This window comes from Pelmatolapia mariae, linkage group LG20 (genome assembly GCF_036321145.2).
Source record: "Pelmatolapia mariae isolate MD_Pm_ZW linkage group LG20, Pm_UMD_F_2, whole genome shotgun sequence".
In the NCBI taxonomy this organism is placed as follows: domain Eukaryota; kingdom Metazoa; phylum Chordata; class Actinopteri; order Cichliformes; family Cichlidae; genus Pelmatolapia; species Pelmatolapia mariae.
In genome coordinates, this window is record NC_086244.1 from 21,436,880 (window position 1) to 21,456,628 (window position 19,749).

The window sequence follows — 19,749 nt, forward strand, 5'->3', positions numbered from 1 at the left end:
GCTTCTCCCACTGATCACTGTGCCAGACATAAACAGCTGCAAGTACTCTATTCTACAAAGGCACTATCAAGTAGTTCTTAGCACGTCTCCCTGAAGACCACCTTCTGATTAAGAGCTCAAAACAGCCACAAAAACAAGGGAAAGGACTGTGAAGAAAGACAGACAACAGGATGAGCCAAAAATAGCTATGTTTCTTGCTGAATACGCATTAAGGCATAAAGTATATTAAAAAAAAACATTACCGAAGGATATAAACACTGTAATATGACAACAGAGATGAGACAAAAAGAAATAAACATTTTAGAGGAGGTTTCAGTGTCTTATACTCCAAATTTTTTTTATTGTTCTTGAATGTCAAATAATCTGACATTATATGTTTTCAATACTTTTACAAAAAACTGGGAATGATCTCATCCATTGTATCCTTAATTGTATGTTTTTAAAAAACGGAAGCCAAAGATAACACAGACAGGTACAAAATTAAATTTTTGCACCAACAAGGTGATTCACAAAGAGCTGTTAGCAGAAGACTTGGGATATCTCAGCACAGTATACAGTATAGTGGACAAAAAGAAGAAGTGATTGAATAAACAACAACAACAAAAAACTATCCAGAGCAGATGAACTGTATCTGAAAGTCATGTCCTTCAGAAATTGGGATTAATCAGCTCCTGTGCCAGAAAGGCCTGACACAGGACCTGAAAAATGCAGCTTGCCCTTAAGTTGATCAAGCTGAACTTCACCAGAAATGACCACTCTTAAGGAAGTGGAACAGGGGGAAAAGGCTGAGGTATGCCAAATTACACAGAAAGTGGACTGAAAATCAGCGGCAACCAGTATAATGAAATGATGAATCCAAATTTTTGGTTCAAAACATCTTTAGCATGGATAGAGGAGGTCAGAAGAGAGGTGAGTGTCTACCGCTGTCTGTAATACATAGTTTGAGCCATTGGTGAAATTTTATAAAATTATAAGGTCAGAAAAGTACAGTCAGATTTTGATCCACCATGCAATACTATCTAGAAAGTTTCAGATTGACAATAGCTTCAGCATGACAATGATTCCAACACTGCAAGTGCAGTAAAAGCATAACTAGATAGAAAAACAAACAATAGAGTGCTATTAGTCCCAGAGCCAAGACCTCAACATTTCTGAAGTAGTGTGGGATCTGTAGACAAAGAACAAAATAAAAGGCAGCCAACATCAAAAGAAGAGCTTTGAATGTCTCACAAGAAGCCTGGAGAAATATTCCTGAAGACTCCTTAAAGAAATTACAAGAACACTTGCTTATCTTTTTGACTTTAAGTATTTGACCAATTCAGCTTTTTTTTTAACAGACTAGTATTAAGTCTCATGTCAAGAAGTCCCACTCTAAATTTGTTTGGAACTAGCTCATAAGACACACTGTCTGATCATGTAAAAACCAAACCTGTATATCCAGGAGTACACTTTCAGACACAGACTTCCTGCCACATGGGTTGCTTTCAAGTGGAGAGATGGTGGCTGGAGGTCTCATGAATGCTTACAGGTATTTTGTCATTGCTGCCAAGGTTGATGATGGTTCAGCTTGCCACCATGACCTGCTGTGCATCCACGGCTGCTACAGAAACCACACAGACCAAAACAAAATTGGAGCTAATGTTACTGGCATTTGAGTTTCCATGAATTATTAACCTTGTTAAACTGATCAGAGTTTGGGAAACTGTCTTGCTCAGATCATTATCAGCTTCAGAGTTTAATTATCTGGTCTGACATCATTTGGCAAAATCTGCTAAATAAGTCATGTCACATTGCTTCTATTTTAAACTATGTGCTTTAATTAGACTGCATCCTGGTCGGGGTTTCAATGTACAATGTGGGGTCACTGTTTGTCCAGTTTGTCCACTGTGACAAACAGTGGACAGCAATGCAACAATGTGCATTGCTGTTGCACAAAGACATTTTCAAAAAAAAAAACCCCTCACAGAGCTACTAAATTGGAACTACTGAGGAACTACTTAATTGCACATTATAGTTAAAGATGTTCCTGTTTTATATCATTTATTTGCTGTTGTTTAGATGTTATTTTATTTAATAGGGAAGCCATCTATTTTTATTTGAAATGCTATGAAAAAGTATTTGTCTCCTTCCTGATTTCTTTTTTCCCACATTTGTCACACGTTTCAGATTAAACTCATTTTAATATCATACAAAGATAACCTGAGTAAATACAACATGCATTTTTTAAATAATAATTTCATTTGTGAAAAGAAAAAAGATATGCCGTATTTTAAAAAAAACCAAGTAATTGCACTGCCTTGTTAAATCACAAATTAACTGTGATTGCCAGACCTGCTGAATCACTTAACAGAACCTGTCTGACAAAGTGGGGCAGACTAAAAAAGATCTCAAAAAGCAACACATCATGCCACAATCTACAAAGTCAAGAACAGCTGCGAAACAAAGTCATTTACATCGTCAGTCTGGAAAAGGTTACAAAGCCATTTCTAAAGCTTTGGGACTCCAGTGAATCTTAATGAGAGCCATTATCCACAAATAGAGAAAACATGGAACAGTGGTGAACCTTCCTACCAGTGGCTGGTCTACCAAAACTATTCCAAAGAGTGCACTGAACCCTCATCATTCCATCCATCCATCCATCCATCCATCCAAATACTCGGAAAAACAGGAAAGAACTGCAGGCTTCACTTCCCTTAGTTAAGGTTAGTGTAGCCCAGTTAGAAAAAAAAGAGCAGTGAAAAGTAAATTTGGGTGTATGATGTAAACAATTTGGTCATTTCTTTTTTTCTTTTGTTTAAAGGAAGATGTGGACAAATAAGATTATTTGTTGTTGTGTAACTTGGCCAATCAGCACTGAGCTCCCAGGACCCCTACTGTTGACCTTGATCACATGACTTTCCGTAGTTGCCATTTCGTTCTTGTTCATACAATGCCATGTGCTCGACAAAATAATGTTACAGAAGCCGAATTGCTAGCGAGCAAATTTTTTTGGTCGTTCATAAATTCACCCTGTTCATCGGTCAGGTTTTTTTTGTTATCTGGTAAAAGGATGACTCGACAGACGAACCCAGTCTGAAGCAAGCCTCCATCGAGGAGCAGCGATTCCACAGTTCCAGTTAACTGGATGGCGAGCCAACCCAAAAGTGAATAGGATTTGCTGAGGTTTTGTTGAAGCGAGAGCTTCGTTCCCATTGAAGCTTCAGATACCTGCAGGACTACGAACTTTCTTCCTTCACTGGAGTGTGGCAGGACAAACGTTAAACAAACTGAATGGGCCCCAACGATCCATCAGTTACCAGACATTGTTCATTCATACATTTGACTCAGATAAAGCTGTATGCACGCACTTTTATTTAGTTTGTTATTTTGGGGGGAAATATTTTGTATTTTATTTTATTGCTTTCAGTACATTTTGTACTTTGATGTTTATACCTTGGGCTCCTGCTGATCCTAGATTATCTGATACTGGCCTAGTGGGAGTTTGGTCATTCTTGATAATAAACCGTAAGTAGGGTTACATTCGCGTTCACGATTCAAGAAGGAGACAAAACAAATAGCAAACAAAGGCAACTTCCAAGGAGAAAACCACTGCTGACCAAAAAGAACAATTGCTCGTCTCACATTTTCCAAAAAAACAAAAATGTAAATAACTAAAAATTATGAGAAAATGCTCTAAGGACTGATAATGAAGAAGCTGAACTTTTTTGAAGGTTTGCGTACTATTACATCTGGCGTAAAATAAAATGATGGTCGTGATTCATGCAGCAGAACAATGATCTGAAACACACTAGCAATTCTACCTCTGAATGACTCAAAAAAGCCAAATGAAGGCATGACCTTAAAGAGGCTCTTCATGAATGAATGAATTAAAACAATTCTGCACAAAAAAACAAAATTCCTCCACAGTGATGTGAAAGTCTCACGGCCGGCTACTGCTAATCTTTGCAGTTGTTTCTGCCAAGGCTGACACAACCAGTTATTAGGTCTAGTGAGCATTTACATTTGAGCAATTACAGCTGATTGAATTTGGATAGCTTTAAAACTTTAATCAACAAAATCATCATTTACAGATTTTACTTGTATTTATTTGGGTCGTCTTTGTCTAATATTAAAATTTGTTTGATGATCTGATCCCTTGCAAAAACATGTTCCAAAATGCTTGGCCCAGGAATTTCTGGTGTTGATTTCTTTATGGAGTGAAAGATGGAAATACTGCACATAGCAGTGTTTTTGATCAAGGCCTAGCTGGAGGCTGCTGGGCCAATGTAGTGATAATAGGATAGCAGTATGGTATGAAGTATTGGATACATTTTACAGACAATGTAGTACTGCTACTACATGGCTTCATTAGACCATGTCTGCCAAGGCTTCTAGTGCACAGTACCAGGTGTTGAAATAAGACTCAGCACCTTTGAGGCTTGGGCAAAGGAAACTCAAAAATGGCAAATTCAGTCCCCAAAGCGAAGGAAAAAATATTGGGGTCTTGTTCCTAGGTGTGGCAGGTTCAGTGTAATTGTGGCAATAATGTGGAACTCCACAGAAAGCCTGTTTTTATTCTCACTTTCCATTGGTAAAAATCCTCTATAGCATTTTTCCCATGTCGACTGCTTTATATTATAAATACGAAAATCACACAGTAATAATGCAATAATTACTGTTGTTGTGCACAATATGAATGTTTTGCACTTGTCACTGGGCATGGAAACAAAGTTCAGTTGTCATGAACTGACAATTAGACTTAGACACCAAAAATAAAAGTTCAGCTGATTTAGTTTGCACACAGATGTTTTCACAGGCAATAAAGATTGAACTGCAACTAGAAAACGGTTTGAATGTCTTCTTTCTGGGCGGGAAGCATCAATGAATAACAAGTCAGTTTCTACACAGCTTTCCCTTTTCTGAATCTTCCTCTCCACAGACCTCCCTTTTTCCAAACACGTTTCTCTCCACATATCCACCATGACTCGAATCATCTGCAGAAAAGAGATTCAGGTAAGTCAAAAGGTAAAAAACTGTTTTTGGTTTTTTTTACAAACTCCAAAACACCAGGAACAGATCTACAGTACCACAATAGATGCAGCAACTGAAGGAACTCTTAAGTAGAACTCTCCTTAAGTAGTCAGTGAGTAAACATCAGATTGCACACAGGTGAGTGATTACTGAACTGCTTCCAGTACGAAGAGAGGGCAGGAGAAAGCTGGGAGAAGGCGCTGCCTCTGAAACACAAAAGCAGAATTACAAATGTGTGTGCACACACAGAGAGGAGACCATCACATTAATATTGTCAACAGTGCATGCCACTGCAATCAGAAACAGAATGCACATATTTTTCCTGCATGAGAGACATGCCAGGAACAGGCCTTTCCTGTCCAACAAATATCAAAGCAAAATTACAGGTTTACTAATAAACATGCAGAATATGCTTTAATTAATATGTATAGCAACAGTAAAGAGAAAATTTCTTGGCCACAGTCTCCGACATGTTTATAGACCAAAGGTAGCTTTTCGGGGCAGGAACGTCATACCAGCTGAAAAGCACTGGATTGGACATGTTATGTTTTGGTGTTTGCTCGACTTCTTCAGGGAATGAACAGCTTGCAGGGCTTGATTCAGCAATAATTTCAGCATGATGCCAAGAAGTGTTTTAAACATTATGTGAAGCCATCTGTCGAGGACTTGAAGATGATCAGGAAGTGAACCTCTTGGTGATCCTAAGCACACTGGTGAATCCAACAAGGAAAAGAAGAAATCGGGGGTTATGCTATGGCCTAATAAACATCCAGATTTTAATTGTTTTCTTTCATTTTTTGGTTGGGATTTTACGAGTGGGTAATTAAAATAAGACTTCTTGCAACTGACTGACTTTTTGCACGAAACGGGTAGCTATCTTTGTTCTCTAAAGAATGCTTATTACATTTCAAATAGTCTTTATAAGAACAGTATGACTATCCATGTTTGCTAATGCATATTTGTTAAAAATATTTTCCCATAGGATGGAAAATTTACTGTATTTGATTAGGATACAAGTGAAAGTCATGCAGGACAATAACGTGACTGGGGATACACATGGAAATCTATCTAAACTTACCATCCATACTGATGATGTTATTACCACACTCACCCATAAGAAGCATTGAAAAATTAATGTTGAGTAGTGTCGTAGGCTTAGCTGTAACAGCAACTAGTGGGTAGTTACTTTAGAAGTGTGATAGCAGTAGAGCAAATTAAGAGAGCATGGTTTTATTGACTGTTTTTTCCCATCAAATAGGTTTTATTTTGCTTTCTATTTTATTGCTCCATTTCACTTGAGCATCTAGGCCATTTTACTAAAGGGCAGAAAACAGACTGAAAGATGAAAATGTGATGCCAAGATATGTGGTTTCCAGTATTTCTACAAACAAAATATTTTAAAGCTCCATTGAGCTTCTGATGAGCCATTTCTAAAAACCCAGTGGGAGCATTTTTCTTAGTGCGCGTGCAATAAATTTGACATAAGTGCTCCATTCTGCGCAGGGGGAAATGACAGTGAGGAAGATAACGGCATTTGCATGTTGTGGCATTTACATCTGGTGATAAATATACTTTTAATATGCTTTGTGGCTGCCTACCATTTCTCCCAATTAGATTAACTACACTGAAGGATCTTTGGGGGAGATACTGGAGATGAACTCTGCTGTGTGTCTGCAATCCCCCTCTGTTACCTACAGAAGATGAATGGTTTGCATGTTACAGCTAAACACCTCTCAGTTACAGCTCAGTACACATACAGATAATGATACAAGGGAAGCACATCGCTATTCTGTTTCATCTTCATACATTTCCACATTGCCACGAGGACCACAGCGGGCTGAAAATACAACTAAGTGACATAAAATCTCTGAGCTGTATGTGGAAATTTAATGAGAGGATATATCTTAAGATTTGATACCAGGAGCCTTTGAATCTGAAACTATGACACTGCAGAAAAGGTATGTAGAGTCACTTTTAGAAGAAAAATCTGGTCTAACGTTGTAGTGAAATGAACAGAGTTATTTATTTCACCTGTGACTGGTTTTATTACTTAAACTGTTTCTTCTTGGGGTTCATCAAGATGGCAACCACAACAAAATATCACCATCTTGGTATTGATACAATTAACATTTATGAATGTTAAAAAAATGTTAAAAGTCCAGCCAGGCTGTCCCAGCAAACATGTCCATGCAGGGAAACCCACGCTTTTATGCCGTGTGGGTCCCAAACGGCACATTATTTATAAAAAAAAGGAAATATCATACAGGAAATGTGACTATTGTAAGATGAAACTACAGAAAATGCTTTATTACACTGTGAGAAATCTGAGTCTGAGAGAAAGCGAATGATTCACAAGCTCAGTAAAATGGAAGTTAAACTGGATCTTATTGATATATTCTGCAAAAGAACTCAGAAGTGGAAGTTATCAGGCCATATTCCATTTTCTAAGACAGACTAACTTATTTGATAGGATTGGAGGAGCACCACTGTGAACCTGTCTCTTGTTAGAGTGGGCAGCCCACAGTCAGGCCATACTAAGGACTGCCTCATTTGGGCCCATGTGTCCTTTGTTTCACACTGGTACTGGGGACCAAAGTGGGCTGCCCACACTGTGCATCTGCCCACAGTGGCTTCAGATGGGCCTCAAGGGGGGTATGCTTCCTGGGATGATAGTAACTTTTTCTGTATAGGTTTGGTAGCAGTCTGCATCACTAAGCTATTAAGGCAAATGTAAAATTAAAAAATAAAATAAAATAAAGACATTAAGTTCAGTAAAGAGGAAATGCAATTTGGGTGTCAACCAGCTTCCATATTGGATTTGGGAGACAAACAGCATTTTTAATTTTAAGATTAGGCTTAAAACTTTCCTTTTTGCTAAAGCATATAGTTAAAGCGACCCTGAATCCTTCCTTAGTTACGTTGAAATAGGTCTAGGCTGCTGGGTCATTCCCATGATGCATTGAGTGTTTCTTCATCAGTCACCTTACTCACTATGTGTCTATACACCTCTCTGCATTTAATCATGACTTACTATTAATCTCTGGCTCTCTTCCACAGCATGTCTTTTGTCCCGTCTTCTTCCCTTACCCCAACTGGTCGTGGCAGATGCTCACCCCTCCCTGAGCCTAGTTCTGCTGAAGGTTTCTTCCTGTTAAAAGGGATTTTTTTCCTTCCCACTGTCACCAAAGAGCTTGCTCATAGCTCATACGATTGTTGGGGTTTTCTGTTTTCTTTGTATTATTGTAGGGTCTTCACCTTACAATACAAAGCACCTTGAGACAACTGTTGCTGTGATTTGGTGCTGTGTAAATAAAATTGAAATGAACTGAATGGAAGTGAATTGAATATTTGGTCATTGCAAGGCCCCTTTGAAATACAAATAGTCATGTATTATAAATGCCATAATTTTTCATAGCACAGATTCAACAATGTGCTTGAAACAGTTATATTCTCAGATATTTGGACAGCTGATAGAAGCCAGGACGATCTGTGGTTAAATGTTGTTTACGCCAAACTCTGATCCTACCATCAAAATGTAGCACTGAGATTTAAACTCATACAAGATTTAGTAAAAATAGTGAATACATACACCTGTGATATCATTTTGAAAATTCTAGACTTCCTTCTCTAGTAATTGCATTCACAAACTTAAGTGTGCTCAATGGTTGCCCGGTGGGGTTACAGCAATACCCCATCAGCCTTTTACGTTAGAGGAGTAAAAACAGCTCAACCAAATAAGCCTATTTCTATTTGAATCTTATCAGCTAATGTTCTTAAAGCAATCTACCTCAGCAGAAGAAATCATGATCAAATAGACCCATGTTCTGCTATCAAAAAAACCTATACTCCACTCTTAGCAAGGTTTTAAAGCTATAAGCACCCTGATATTTTTTTTTTATTGAACTGTATTTCACTTTAAGGACTGAGTTACAAAGAAAAAAGATAGATATTTTCTCTTTAGTGCTGTTATCATTCTATTCATTTTTTTCCCAGAAATATTTTCGCTTTCATAATTCTTGAAATACAAAATATTTAAAACGTCACATTTGCCATCGAGCCAGGCGTGAGACTGAAAGATCAGCTCAATCTAGCACGATTACGACTGGTCCCAGACACTACCTGACTGAGACAGAGGGGAGAAAAGACGAGGGGGGATAGACACTCAGGAGAAGAGAGCGAGCACAGTGATAAGTGAGCTGGAGCATGTGGTAGTAGTGCACTAATCACAGTCTCCGGCTGAAGAAACACACAGGCGCCTCACAGGTTATTGAGAGATAATAGGATTCTCAAGGCTGCAGACACACAGCTAAAGACAGAGATGAAATTTGAAAATAAATAATGCAAAGTCATCCTGCTCTCTCCTCCTTTCTGTGTGTGTGTGTGTGTTGGAGTGTGACGTCTGTGCATATTGTGACTTCAGAGTAACTGTTCAGTGTGATGAAAAATGAGGAAATAAGGCAGCAGTCAATATGGGAACAGAAACAACCCCAGCTTTCAGAGTTTGAGTAATGATTTTAAATTCCTAGCCACAGAATGGCAAACTAAAAATTCTGTGACACACCAGCGGCTCTCGTGAGTGTTACCTTTAGATTTGGCACTTGTGGGAAATGGGAAAACTTTTTTAAATATGTGCATGAAAGTTAAATAGGCTTGATGTGAAGATGTGTGCTTCACTTTTATTCCAATACCGTAACACCGCCTTAATTAAAAGATTACTTTTCTGGATCCTCACACGTGTACATTTATCACTCTGTCGACAGTGTAGATGGCACAGCTTAGCTATGCAATAAACACTGTTTCAGCTGATGCCACAGCCCCCTTTACAGCCATTTCATAGCTGCAGGGTTGTCATCACTGTGATTGATCAAGGTCTTGAACATCTGCTGGGTGCTGCTGTAAAATCACCCACTGTGGTAGCGCTTTAAGATCCCATTTTCATATTTACTTTGAGCACTTTCTCCATGAACACCGTCTTACTTCCTGAAAATGACTGTAAGTCAAAGATAATTCACCAATTCAACTGGCACAGCTCTGTGATGGAGCATGGCAGGCAGACAGTCAGCTCTGGCCCGTATTTAAATTAACTCCAAAGTGAATCTGTTAAACAGTAATAGTACGAGTGATAAGTCGCCTTGAGTGAATGTGATGATATTCCCGCGTGACATTAACATGCAAGGCGAGCTGGTTACGAAAGCTGGTCTGTGTTCCTGACCTGTGACACACTCCTCTTCCACACATTCACTTTCACCAGCAGCACACCCTGTGAAGCTGTCACTCATTCCCTGCCACAGTGACCTCTGTCAGGCCACTGTCACTTTTGGGGGACAGGGTTTTCATGCCGTCCACACACGAATTGTTTATTTATTTGTTAGTGTCTCTGTTTGCTGTTGTCTGCCTTCATTGTGCTTGTCTCAAGCGCTCCTAACACGCCCTTGGTGTCAGAGTCAGACGTCTCGTCTTTTTACTCGCCACCTCTGGCTGCTTTGTTCTCGACTATTCATTGGCAGTGAGGTGTTGGACTTCACCTGTCAACAGACCCACTCTCTCCTTTCTGGAACTTTCTGGAAACTTTTTCACTGGCTCCCCTTTTCTAGATTGATACACGCTCCATCCCAAGTAAAAGAAATGGTACATATTTATACAGCTTTTCAAAGTCTCTAAGAGAAGAGCACCATTCATCGTGTGGCATATGTCTTCCTGTAGTCCTATCATTTTTTATTAACCTTTAAGATATGTTCAGAAAACGGTATTAGCCCCGGAGGTAGATATTTTAATATTTTGGTTTCACATGGGTAATGTAGCTAAAATTACACACATCAGAAGCTGTAAGCCCACTGGAGCCTCTAAAATGTTCAGTGGAGTATCTCAGCACCCTGAACTGGTCAGTCAGCTGACCTTTCAAGTGAAATATGTTCAGACCTCAGTCTCCTGCTTCTTTCCTCCAACGCTGTCTGTGCCAAGTCAAGTGTCAAGCCAGTTACTTAACCAGCATTTTTAATCGCCTTATCCCTATCCCTTTTGTTAACTGAAGCTGGAGTTTTGATACCAATGCTGCTTGTTCTCCCTGTGCGTACATGGTTTCTCTTTGGTTATTCTGGCTTCTTTCTACAGTTCAGAAACATACATATTGTGTTAATTAATTATTCTAAATCAGCTGTAGGTTTGAGTGTGAGTGTGACTGTTTGTCTGTCTCTATGTGTTAACCCTGACTGGCGGCCTGTACAGGTTACAGCCCAACTTTTGCCCACTGACAGCGGATAAGCTCCAGTCCCCCAGGCTATGCTGAACTGGATAAGCATTTAAGATAACAGAGTGATAGATAGGAAATAATCTGGTCATTATTTCTGAAGTTTACAGCATGTTTTCCCACAATCTGGTCGTTAACTTATGAACAACAGCCTAAATCTGCACCCCTGTCTGCTTAACTCCTATGTATTGACACCCTTTCCTAATGACAGCAACTGTCTTATTCTGCATTATCATCTATGAAGAAAAATGCTTTAGTATTGGTGCATATTGGACAACATAAGGCCGATACCAGTTATATGTTATAGATCACTGTCAGCTTCTACTTCTGCTACTTCTCTGATTCCTCAAAGACAAAACATTTAAAAGCTTATTCCTCAAATGTTACAATCTTAACTCCTGATTAAATCAACCATGACCTATTCAGGGTTCTGGTGCTGACTGTTTTATGTCATTAAAGGCACCCAATAAATGTAAACACTTCATTAATAACAAAAATTTGAGATTTTTTTCTGTCACCATTACAAATAATTAGAAAACATAGGTAATGGCTTAGTAAGATATAGCAGTAATGATCTAAAATTCAATCTGAACAATGTATTGTTGTCCCCACATCCACTGCCAAGTCCTCCCTATGCAGACTGTCACACAATAATAACATGATCATTATCACTTAAATGTATAAGTGTGTGATTTGGGCTTCCTTGTTGAGATGACTGACTAAAAAATCTCAAATAAAGAAACTAATATTTGCACTATTTTGCAAATTATTTTGAAGATGGTGTCATTAAACCAGAAAACAAAGCACCGTGAATGTTAGATTTTCAGAAAGATGACTCAAAAGGAATCTTAATGTTGCTTTTTCACAGGTTTTTAAAATAACGGTGAAATATGAGTGCTCCATTTTAAAGTCACTGCTTTGTTTAGCGTGCCTGAGGAAATCAGAGCCGACAGTTAGACATGTCTGTTTTATATATTTATGCTCATTTGTAGCAGATTCTTTTTTTTACTCTTGTCTCACCGCTCAGTAGGTCCAAAAAAATACACGTGATGATCTAAATACAGATCACATCCTGCTGGATGATATCACGGTCAGCCTAACACCTGATAAATCACCCTGCTGAAAGAAATTTGCGTCAATGAAAACCCATTATTGAAAATTTGGATCTCAGGAGATAGCAGGTGAAGCAATTTAAGTGAATGTGAATGTGAGCGGTATTTGTCTAGGGGCTCTGTGTGCAGTATTCATGATGGTATAATGCAGTATACATGAGCTGAGTGTGTGTGTTTGTTTTCCTTTACCATAAATGTTGACTTCCAAACAGACACCAAGTCGACTCACGAAAAAGACTCTCCTGATCTGCACACTGAAGACACACAACAGGAGCTGGGTTCTGTTTTACAAAGCAAAGTAAACTCAGTCTAGCTTTACTGAACCTAATCATCATGAATAACCAGTGTTATAACTGGTTATTAATTGGCTGTGGTAAAACAAACTTTGTATAACATATAATAATCAAAAATCTCAGACTGAACAATAAGCCATAGTGTTACAGATTGTATATACTTCCTTAGTTTATACCCAGCCTATTCTTTTAGCATTGGGCTATTCTAACACTTTTGTCTTTTTACTTATTGCGAAAGCATACTGGATTTCTGCACTTCTTCCTTCTGCTCCACACCCTTATTTTTCTGATGCTGACTCATTGACTGCCTTGGGGAGTTTCCCTTTAGTAACTGTCAACTTGAGAATAAAACGTCATCTATACATGAAATATATTTTGTGTAAATGGCAGCAAAACATATAAATTTACACTTTGGTTTAAGTGGATGTCTTTTTCATTTAATTTAGCTGGTTTTATGTTTTACTGTCCTGTGGTATGACCTTTTCAAAGCAGACTTTAATAATAGTAAAATAAATCTGATAGGGGTTTCTCATCTCTGCAGCCAAATACAGATAGACAAACAGGACAACACACAGCAATGCATCAAGTTTCTTAACGAGAAGAAGAAGTTCATTGTGACTATATACAACCCTAAACCGAACCAGGCTGGAGCAAACACAGAGCAGAGGGTAATGAGTCTTATTATTTTCTCCCAACGCACAGGGTGTACACTTAACCTATCACCTCCTCCTGAGGTACGTAATGCAGCCCAGAATTCTAATGCTGTGATTTCCCACCTCTAAAAGTTTTTCGTGTCAAGTGTTTGTGGAGGATGAATGAGAGTGAATGAAAAGAAAGGACGCTGTGTTTTATTCCACGTCTAAGAGGGATAGGAGGAGAATATTTTAAATGCCGCTACACCTGCGGCATTCACTCCATCTTCTTTAATTGTTTCACATCTGCACTCACGAGGACACCACATTCACTGAACACGTTCTGTGGAATTACAAGACTTTCACTGATCGAAGCACATGCCACCCTTTTAAACTGCTTAAAAACCAACTACGTACACTCTTGGGCAATTAATTGGTTCCTTCAGACTTGTAGTTGCCCTCTCAGCATTATACGAGGGAGGGAACTACATGACAGGTGTAAGGAGGTGCCTATACAGATCAGACATGTCCTAATTGTACTACTGTCACTTTCTGTGTCAGTTTGAAGCAGTGCAGTAAGAACACACTATCAGACAGAGACTGGTCCTTATGGGAAATTATCCTTCTTTCTTTACACCGCTCATGGAAAGAAGCTTCAGTGGCGGGCTTGTACATTCTGTGAACACTTTTAAAACCTTTTTAACCCAATCATTAACCTCATTTTGTTACTGAACTAACAGTATCATTATTTCAGCATCACAGAAATATGTAGCTGAGACTGATAAAAATTAAAAAAATTAAGTTACACTTTCGGTAGAACTCATTAAAACAGTGCACAGAATGATTTTAAAATTAATTTGCGATTTTTAACCATGTGACTTCAAACCTGCTTGAAGTATTGGACGTGACAGCACACTGAAAGCAGGCAATTACAGCATTACACACTCAATTCAATTCATGCTGACATTCATCACAGACAGAGTGAGACTGGAGAGGAGTTCATCCAGATGATGGAATGATATGACTCTACATAATGGACACAGGCAGTTTTATACAGGTAGTTTAATGAGATCTGGAATGAAGTCCAAAACAAGTCTCATAAAAAACAGCAGCACAAGCACAAAATTTACCTGACAATAACAATTTTCTTGAAGAAATACATAGTTTCAGAAACAATCCAGAGTTATTGCTGTCAGCAATTTACTTAAAAACGTCTTTGCAGTCAAGCCCTCATAACCAAGACCAGCTATTATAAAAGCACCCAACTGTATTTGCCTGCCAGCTATATGAATGATATGAATTTCAAGCACTGCAGATATTATTTTGTACAGAAAGAGACTTTGGAAGCAAATGTCTGCAACTGTTTTCAAACACTTGCAAATGACACCTGACTGTGAGAAAAGGGCTGATGTTGCATTTGCATGAAATGACCCATTAATATGTAAAGTTCACCTGTGGGTTTTTCACCTGTGGAAATACTCTAAGTATAGCCAGCTCTGGTCCAGTTAATAAAGCCAGAAAAAAGTGGACTATTTTCACTTTTTGAATGTGATTTTAAATGTGAAGCAATGCGTGAAAACCACCTATAGCTTTAGTGAACCTTAGATAAGATCACACACTAAAGCAAATGATGTGCTATAGCGACATATATGATAGTGCCAGGCAGAGTGGAACAATCAGGTTTGGGTAACATTTAATTCTGTTGAAAGAGAAGGGAAAAACATATCTAGAGGTTATTAAACAATAAAACTGCTTCAGAAGACTTCACATTCTGCCTGTTCTGGTTGCTTAGTGAGTCAACATCCCACTCAGCCATGTAAAACTTGTTAGACCCACCTCTGATACATTCAGTACTGCTGCTTCGTGACCAGAAACCGCATTAGGCTATACAGTATGTGCTCAGAAGAACCAGATGGGGTGAGCCCACCCTCCTGAGCCCCATGACCTAAGGGTATTTAAGAAAAGCATGAATAGCCCACATCACGCTACAGCCCTCGTTGGCACACCATGGGAGATGTCCACATTTTATGATAAGATACTGACCGTTTATGTAATCATCTAAGAGTAGCAGTAAAAACAGTACATACTAAAATAAAATGAAAAAATACACACAGAGACATATATATATTATAAACTAATGCATTACACTCAACTTTTTTTTTTCTTTTTTTTTTTAATGTTTTATTTGGGAACAGAATGGTGTGTATGTGTAAGTTTGGTGATAGAGTTTTTATTATGAATGAATGATGAATTTTTATGAATTATTATGTCTATTTTTTTATGTTTAAGGACAACAGATGGAAATTAGCCTTTGGCTATAATCTGGCATGTTTACATTCATGTAATTTTTTTTTACATTTATGTTCATTAACATGCACTGTCCTAAATAAATAAATAAATAAAAGTTAACTGAATTTCGCAACTTTTACAAATAAAGTTGTTCTTTTTTTCATATATTCATCACATAAATCTCACATAAATCCTGCCTTCTGTCAGGCTCTGTCATTGTTTGTTTTTTGTTGTTGTTGTTGCTTTTGTTTACATTTCACTGAACACACACACACACACACACACACACACAGATAGATAGATAGATAGATAGATAGATAGATAGATAGATAGATAGATAGATAGATAGATAGATAGATAGAGCAGAAGCTCCTATTGGCCGATCATTCACCACATCCAGTTGCGCACGACTTGGTGACATCAATAGGGACGAGGGATCCTGAAAAATTACTCCAGTGTTGGTGTGACGACAGTGACCGTTTCGTATAAATGCCGGGACGGAAAGTTATCTGCTCATACCTCTAGACTTGGCCTTTAAGGTCACCAACTGCTGCGAGCGACTGAAAGCAACTATTATCACTGCCGGTAGTGCCAGAAACTGGGGAAAGGACAATATTTTACCAGGTGAGGCTTTTAGACTAATCTCATTGGAAATGTAAATATGTCTGCTGGTTAAGGGTTGTTCTTTAATTGATCTGGATAGATCTCATGCATCATGTTTTATTCATATTTATTAGGTGAGTCTTTAGAGTTCTCTTAGATTTATTTTGTAAAAACCAATCTTCAAAGCTGCTGCGATCTGAAAACCTCAAAGGCTTGGTTAGCAGCTTTGCTAAAACTGGATTTCTCAAGATAAAAAATAAAAATAAAAATTGTTCTTTAAAAAAAAAGTCTCATTTCTATTCAAAAACGAAACGTCTGGTCCCAAAATTGACTTAAATACAGTGGTGCAGAGTTTACAACAAACCAGTTCACCCACGTTAATATTGTTTCTGTTAAATATTTCCTATCTGCCGTGATCTGTTTCAGACGAAAAACTAAATTACCATGAAGTCGACATGTCTGCTTATCCTTGCATCTCTAACGGTCTGCAACTTGATGGTGTCTGGAGGACAGAGCATGTCTGCTGAGGATGAGACTGACCGAAAGACCATAGACGACATTATTTTAGAGAGAGCAGAAACTCTCCTGTTACGGTCCATTCTCAAAAAGCTGCAGGATGAAGACGGAAGAAATGGTGCGTAAAACATATATTATTTTCTGAGTTAAGAAACGTGTCATAAAATCTCATTTCATACGATACTGATACTTCGGGTATATCTTAGATGTACCTGAAAGTTGCAGCACATTCTCAGTAGTTTACAGTTTCGTGCGCACTTTTCAGGTATCATTTGGATCAACATTTTTTGTTTAAGTAATTGCTAAACAGTTTACATCGGCAATGCAAGAGAATAAATCTCCTTTATAATTTAAAAAAAAATCAAAGAAACAGGTTTTCGACTATCTGCGCACGCGGTAGAGAGAAACCGGGTTTTTATCAGTGACTTCTGAAACATTTAAGAGCCACTTTCCTCTCTTGTTTTCTTCCAGACGGCTATTACTCTCAGCCAGAATGGGTGACAAAACGACAGCACCCTGGTAAGAGATATAGTGATGATTTGGAGAAGCGGCAGCATCCAGGAAGGAGAGAAGAGGACGAGGATGAACAGTACTTTGATGTTCAAAAGAGACAGCACCCGGGCAAGCGCGAAGATGAAACGCACTCTTTCCTAGAGCTGCAGAAAAGGCAGCACCCGGGAAAGCGCTCCACGGCGGGTCACAGTTCTGACAACCCCATCCTCCTACTCAGTGAACTTTCAAAACGGCAACACCCAGGCAAGCGTTACCTGGTGCTGCACAGCAAACGCCAGCACCCAGGTAAGCGTCTTCTAGAGGATGAGGACGGCGACAGTGACGGGGATGCGGACGCGGATGGAGAAGACCTCGCTGAGATGGAAAAGCGTCAGCACCCTGGGAAACGGTTTTGGGATAACTCGAGTCCGGATTTAGGCACAAACAGTCCGTGTGACGTTTTGGACCCTGCGAGCTGCAGCAAGACCAGCCTGCTGCTCGACTTTTTAGACAACGTTAACAAGGGCCACGCCGAGGAGAAGAGACAACACCCGGGTAAAAGGTTTGCACCGGATGAGGATTTAGTGGATGGAGAGTAGATTAGACAGGAGTGCGTATTTCGCTGTGTTGTAAACAAATAAATGTATAAATTAAATGACCACAATGAATTATAAAAAATGAAAAAAAGATCATTAAACCTTTTGTGCCACCGCTTGTTCTTTTGAAGACATTTGAGACATCATTACCGCAAGCCATTTGTCTGACATTTTCTTGGAGAGCTCATGCGTAATTGCCATCCAAACTTTGGAATAACTATATAGCTGTACAGACGTTTTTTGTTTTGTTTTTTCAGAAGAGTTTGTGCCATATGTTGATCTTTTAATAGCTATCGTTATAAATAACATTCATTCAGTTGACGAGATTATTTATTCTTACATTGAGGCAGATGATTAAAACATTAGTCAGATGGTTTTAGCGATGTTGCCTCTGTGAGGCAACAGGCGCTCGTCAGTTCAGCTTGTGTTAAGATCAAATTAAAGTGTCTATGTTTACACATAAAAGCTCCCTCCACTGTTCGATTTGCGTTTCATTATTTTCTACTCATGTAAAATATAATGAATATCACAGCAAATAAATTGTGTCACTGCTTATTTTTCTACATTACTGCATGGTTTACGTAATTTGAAGCTAATGTTGTAAATTAAAAGCTGCCCTTGCCTTAAAGTCAACCACCAATGTTTTTGTTGGACAATAAACGCATTGGTAAAAACGTATGGTTTGCTTTAGTTCCAGTAAATGCAATGCCTCATGGTGCACCATTAAACTGTTGATTCAACACAAGCCTAATTAGTATGTAGTCCAAAGTAGTCACCCTGCCTAAGCCTCTTAGAGAATGATTTATGCAGTTCAGTAACAGACAGAGTGTGTCAGATATCCACTCCCCAGTTTAATTAGGCTCATTCCATCAGAGCCTTGGGAGCAGCTGTCCACCAGCCTGATCAATATGCAAATTATTCATCAAGCATGTGAGTTAACGATGGAGACCTAATATTGGAGATGTTTCGCCGAACACACAACTCCAGCAGAATAGCCAAGTGTCAGTGGACTGGCAAAGTGTTTATTATATAATGTTTATTATATAATGAGCTACACACACACACAGACACACACACACACACACACACACACACACACACACACATACATATATATATATATATATATATATATATGTGTGTGTGTGTGTGTGTGTGTGTGTGTGTGTGTGTGTGTATGTATATAGATATATATTTTCTATTAGTGTTTGCATCACTTTTTGTCTATGAGCCCTTCCAATAAAACAGCTTGTGAGCCACCAGGACAGGCTGTGCTCTTGGTGCCAACAGTGATAATGAGTAATTTAACTAAATAAATTATTATTTCATTTAAAAAAGTTATAAATGCTTGAAAAGAATATTAAAGAATATTCTCTTGAAAAAGAAAATCAAAAATTAATATTTGCACAGTATATCATTTTGTGAAGCCCATGAGACATGTCGAAACTGAGATGGGAGTCCATACTATTCACCTATTCTCCGTGGATTGCTTTGTACCCTCTTGTCAATAAATGCCAGTCAGCTAAGTGCACAGTCCAAGTAGCCTTTAAACTGTGTTTTAACGAGTGAAAAAAGGCTGTAGGATAAAACTAGGGACCTGTAGCTTATACAAACGGAAACTGGATCAAATAAAGGTTCTAGGGTTACATAATACAGCTGGATTTACCTTAAGGCTCTTAGTTGCAATTAATGAAGCTGGCCAAACCCAACTACACATCCCAACCACAAAAAACCACACCCTTAGTTATCCAGCCTTGAATTTTTCCCAACACTCTCCATCGGGAATGACAAACTGTTGTTAGAGTTGAAAAACGGTTTATTTACGGTAGCAGTGCAGGTTTGCACAAAAGACAGACAACCAAAAGTTGGATATAACAAATATGTACTTACATTGCGGAGAAGTTTCCTGATGGAGCGCCAACCGCAAAATCAAGTTTTGTCCCTCCTCTCTTTCCATAC

At 38.6% G+C, this 19,749-nt stretch overlaps 1 protein-coding gene and 1 long non-coding RNA gene across 2 annotated transcripts; one reads left to right on the top strand and one right to left on the bottom strand.

Moving 5' to 3' along the window:
• Positions 1-263: 263 nt before the first annotated feature.
• On the bottom strand, positions 264-19,744 carry LOC134619557 (uncharacterized). The gene is made up of 3 exons (XR_010092009.1): positions 19,681-19,744; positions 5,067-5,216; positions 264-4,973 (listed from the first exon to the last, which is right to left on the bottom strand). It is a non-coding gene; the product is annotated as an uncharacterized LOC134619557 (long non-coding RNA).
• On the top strand, positions 15,995-18,802 carry trh (thyrotropin-releasing hormone). Its single transcript, XM_063464074.1, has 3 exons — positions 15,995-16,207; positions 16,613-16,820; positions 17,174-18,802. Exons 2-3 carry the CDS (start codon positions 16,631-16,633, stop codon positions 17,791-17,793), a joined length of 810 nt encoding a protein of 269 aa, XP_063320144.1. The 5' UTR covers positions 15,995-16,207; positions 16,613-16,630; the 3' UTR covers positions 17,794-18,802.
• Positions 19,745-19,749: the final 5 nt, after the last annotated feature.

What these genes read in the sequence shown, in the direction of transcription:
- trh (XM_063464074.1), top strand. Translation starts at nt 16,631, where the DNA reads ATGAAGTCGACATGTCTGCTTATCCTTGCATCTCTAACGGTCTGCAAC. An exon ending in GGATGAAGACGGAAGAAATG is followed by an intron (nt 16,821 to 17,173) that starts GTGCGTAAAACA and finishes GTTTTCTTCCAG; the next exon opens with ACGGCTATTACTCTCAGCCA.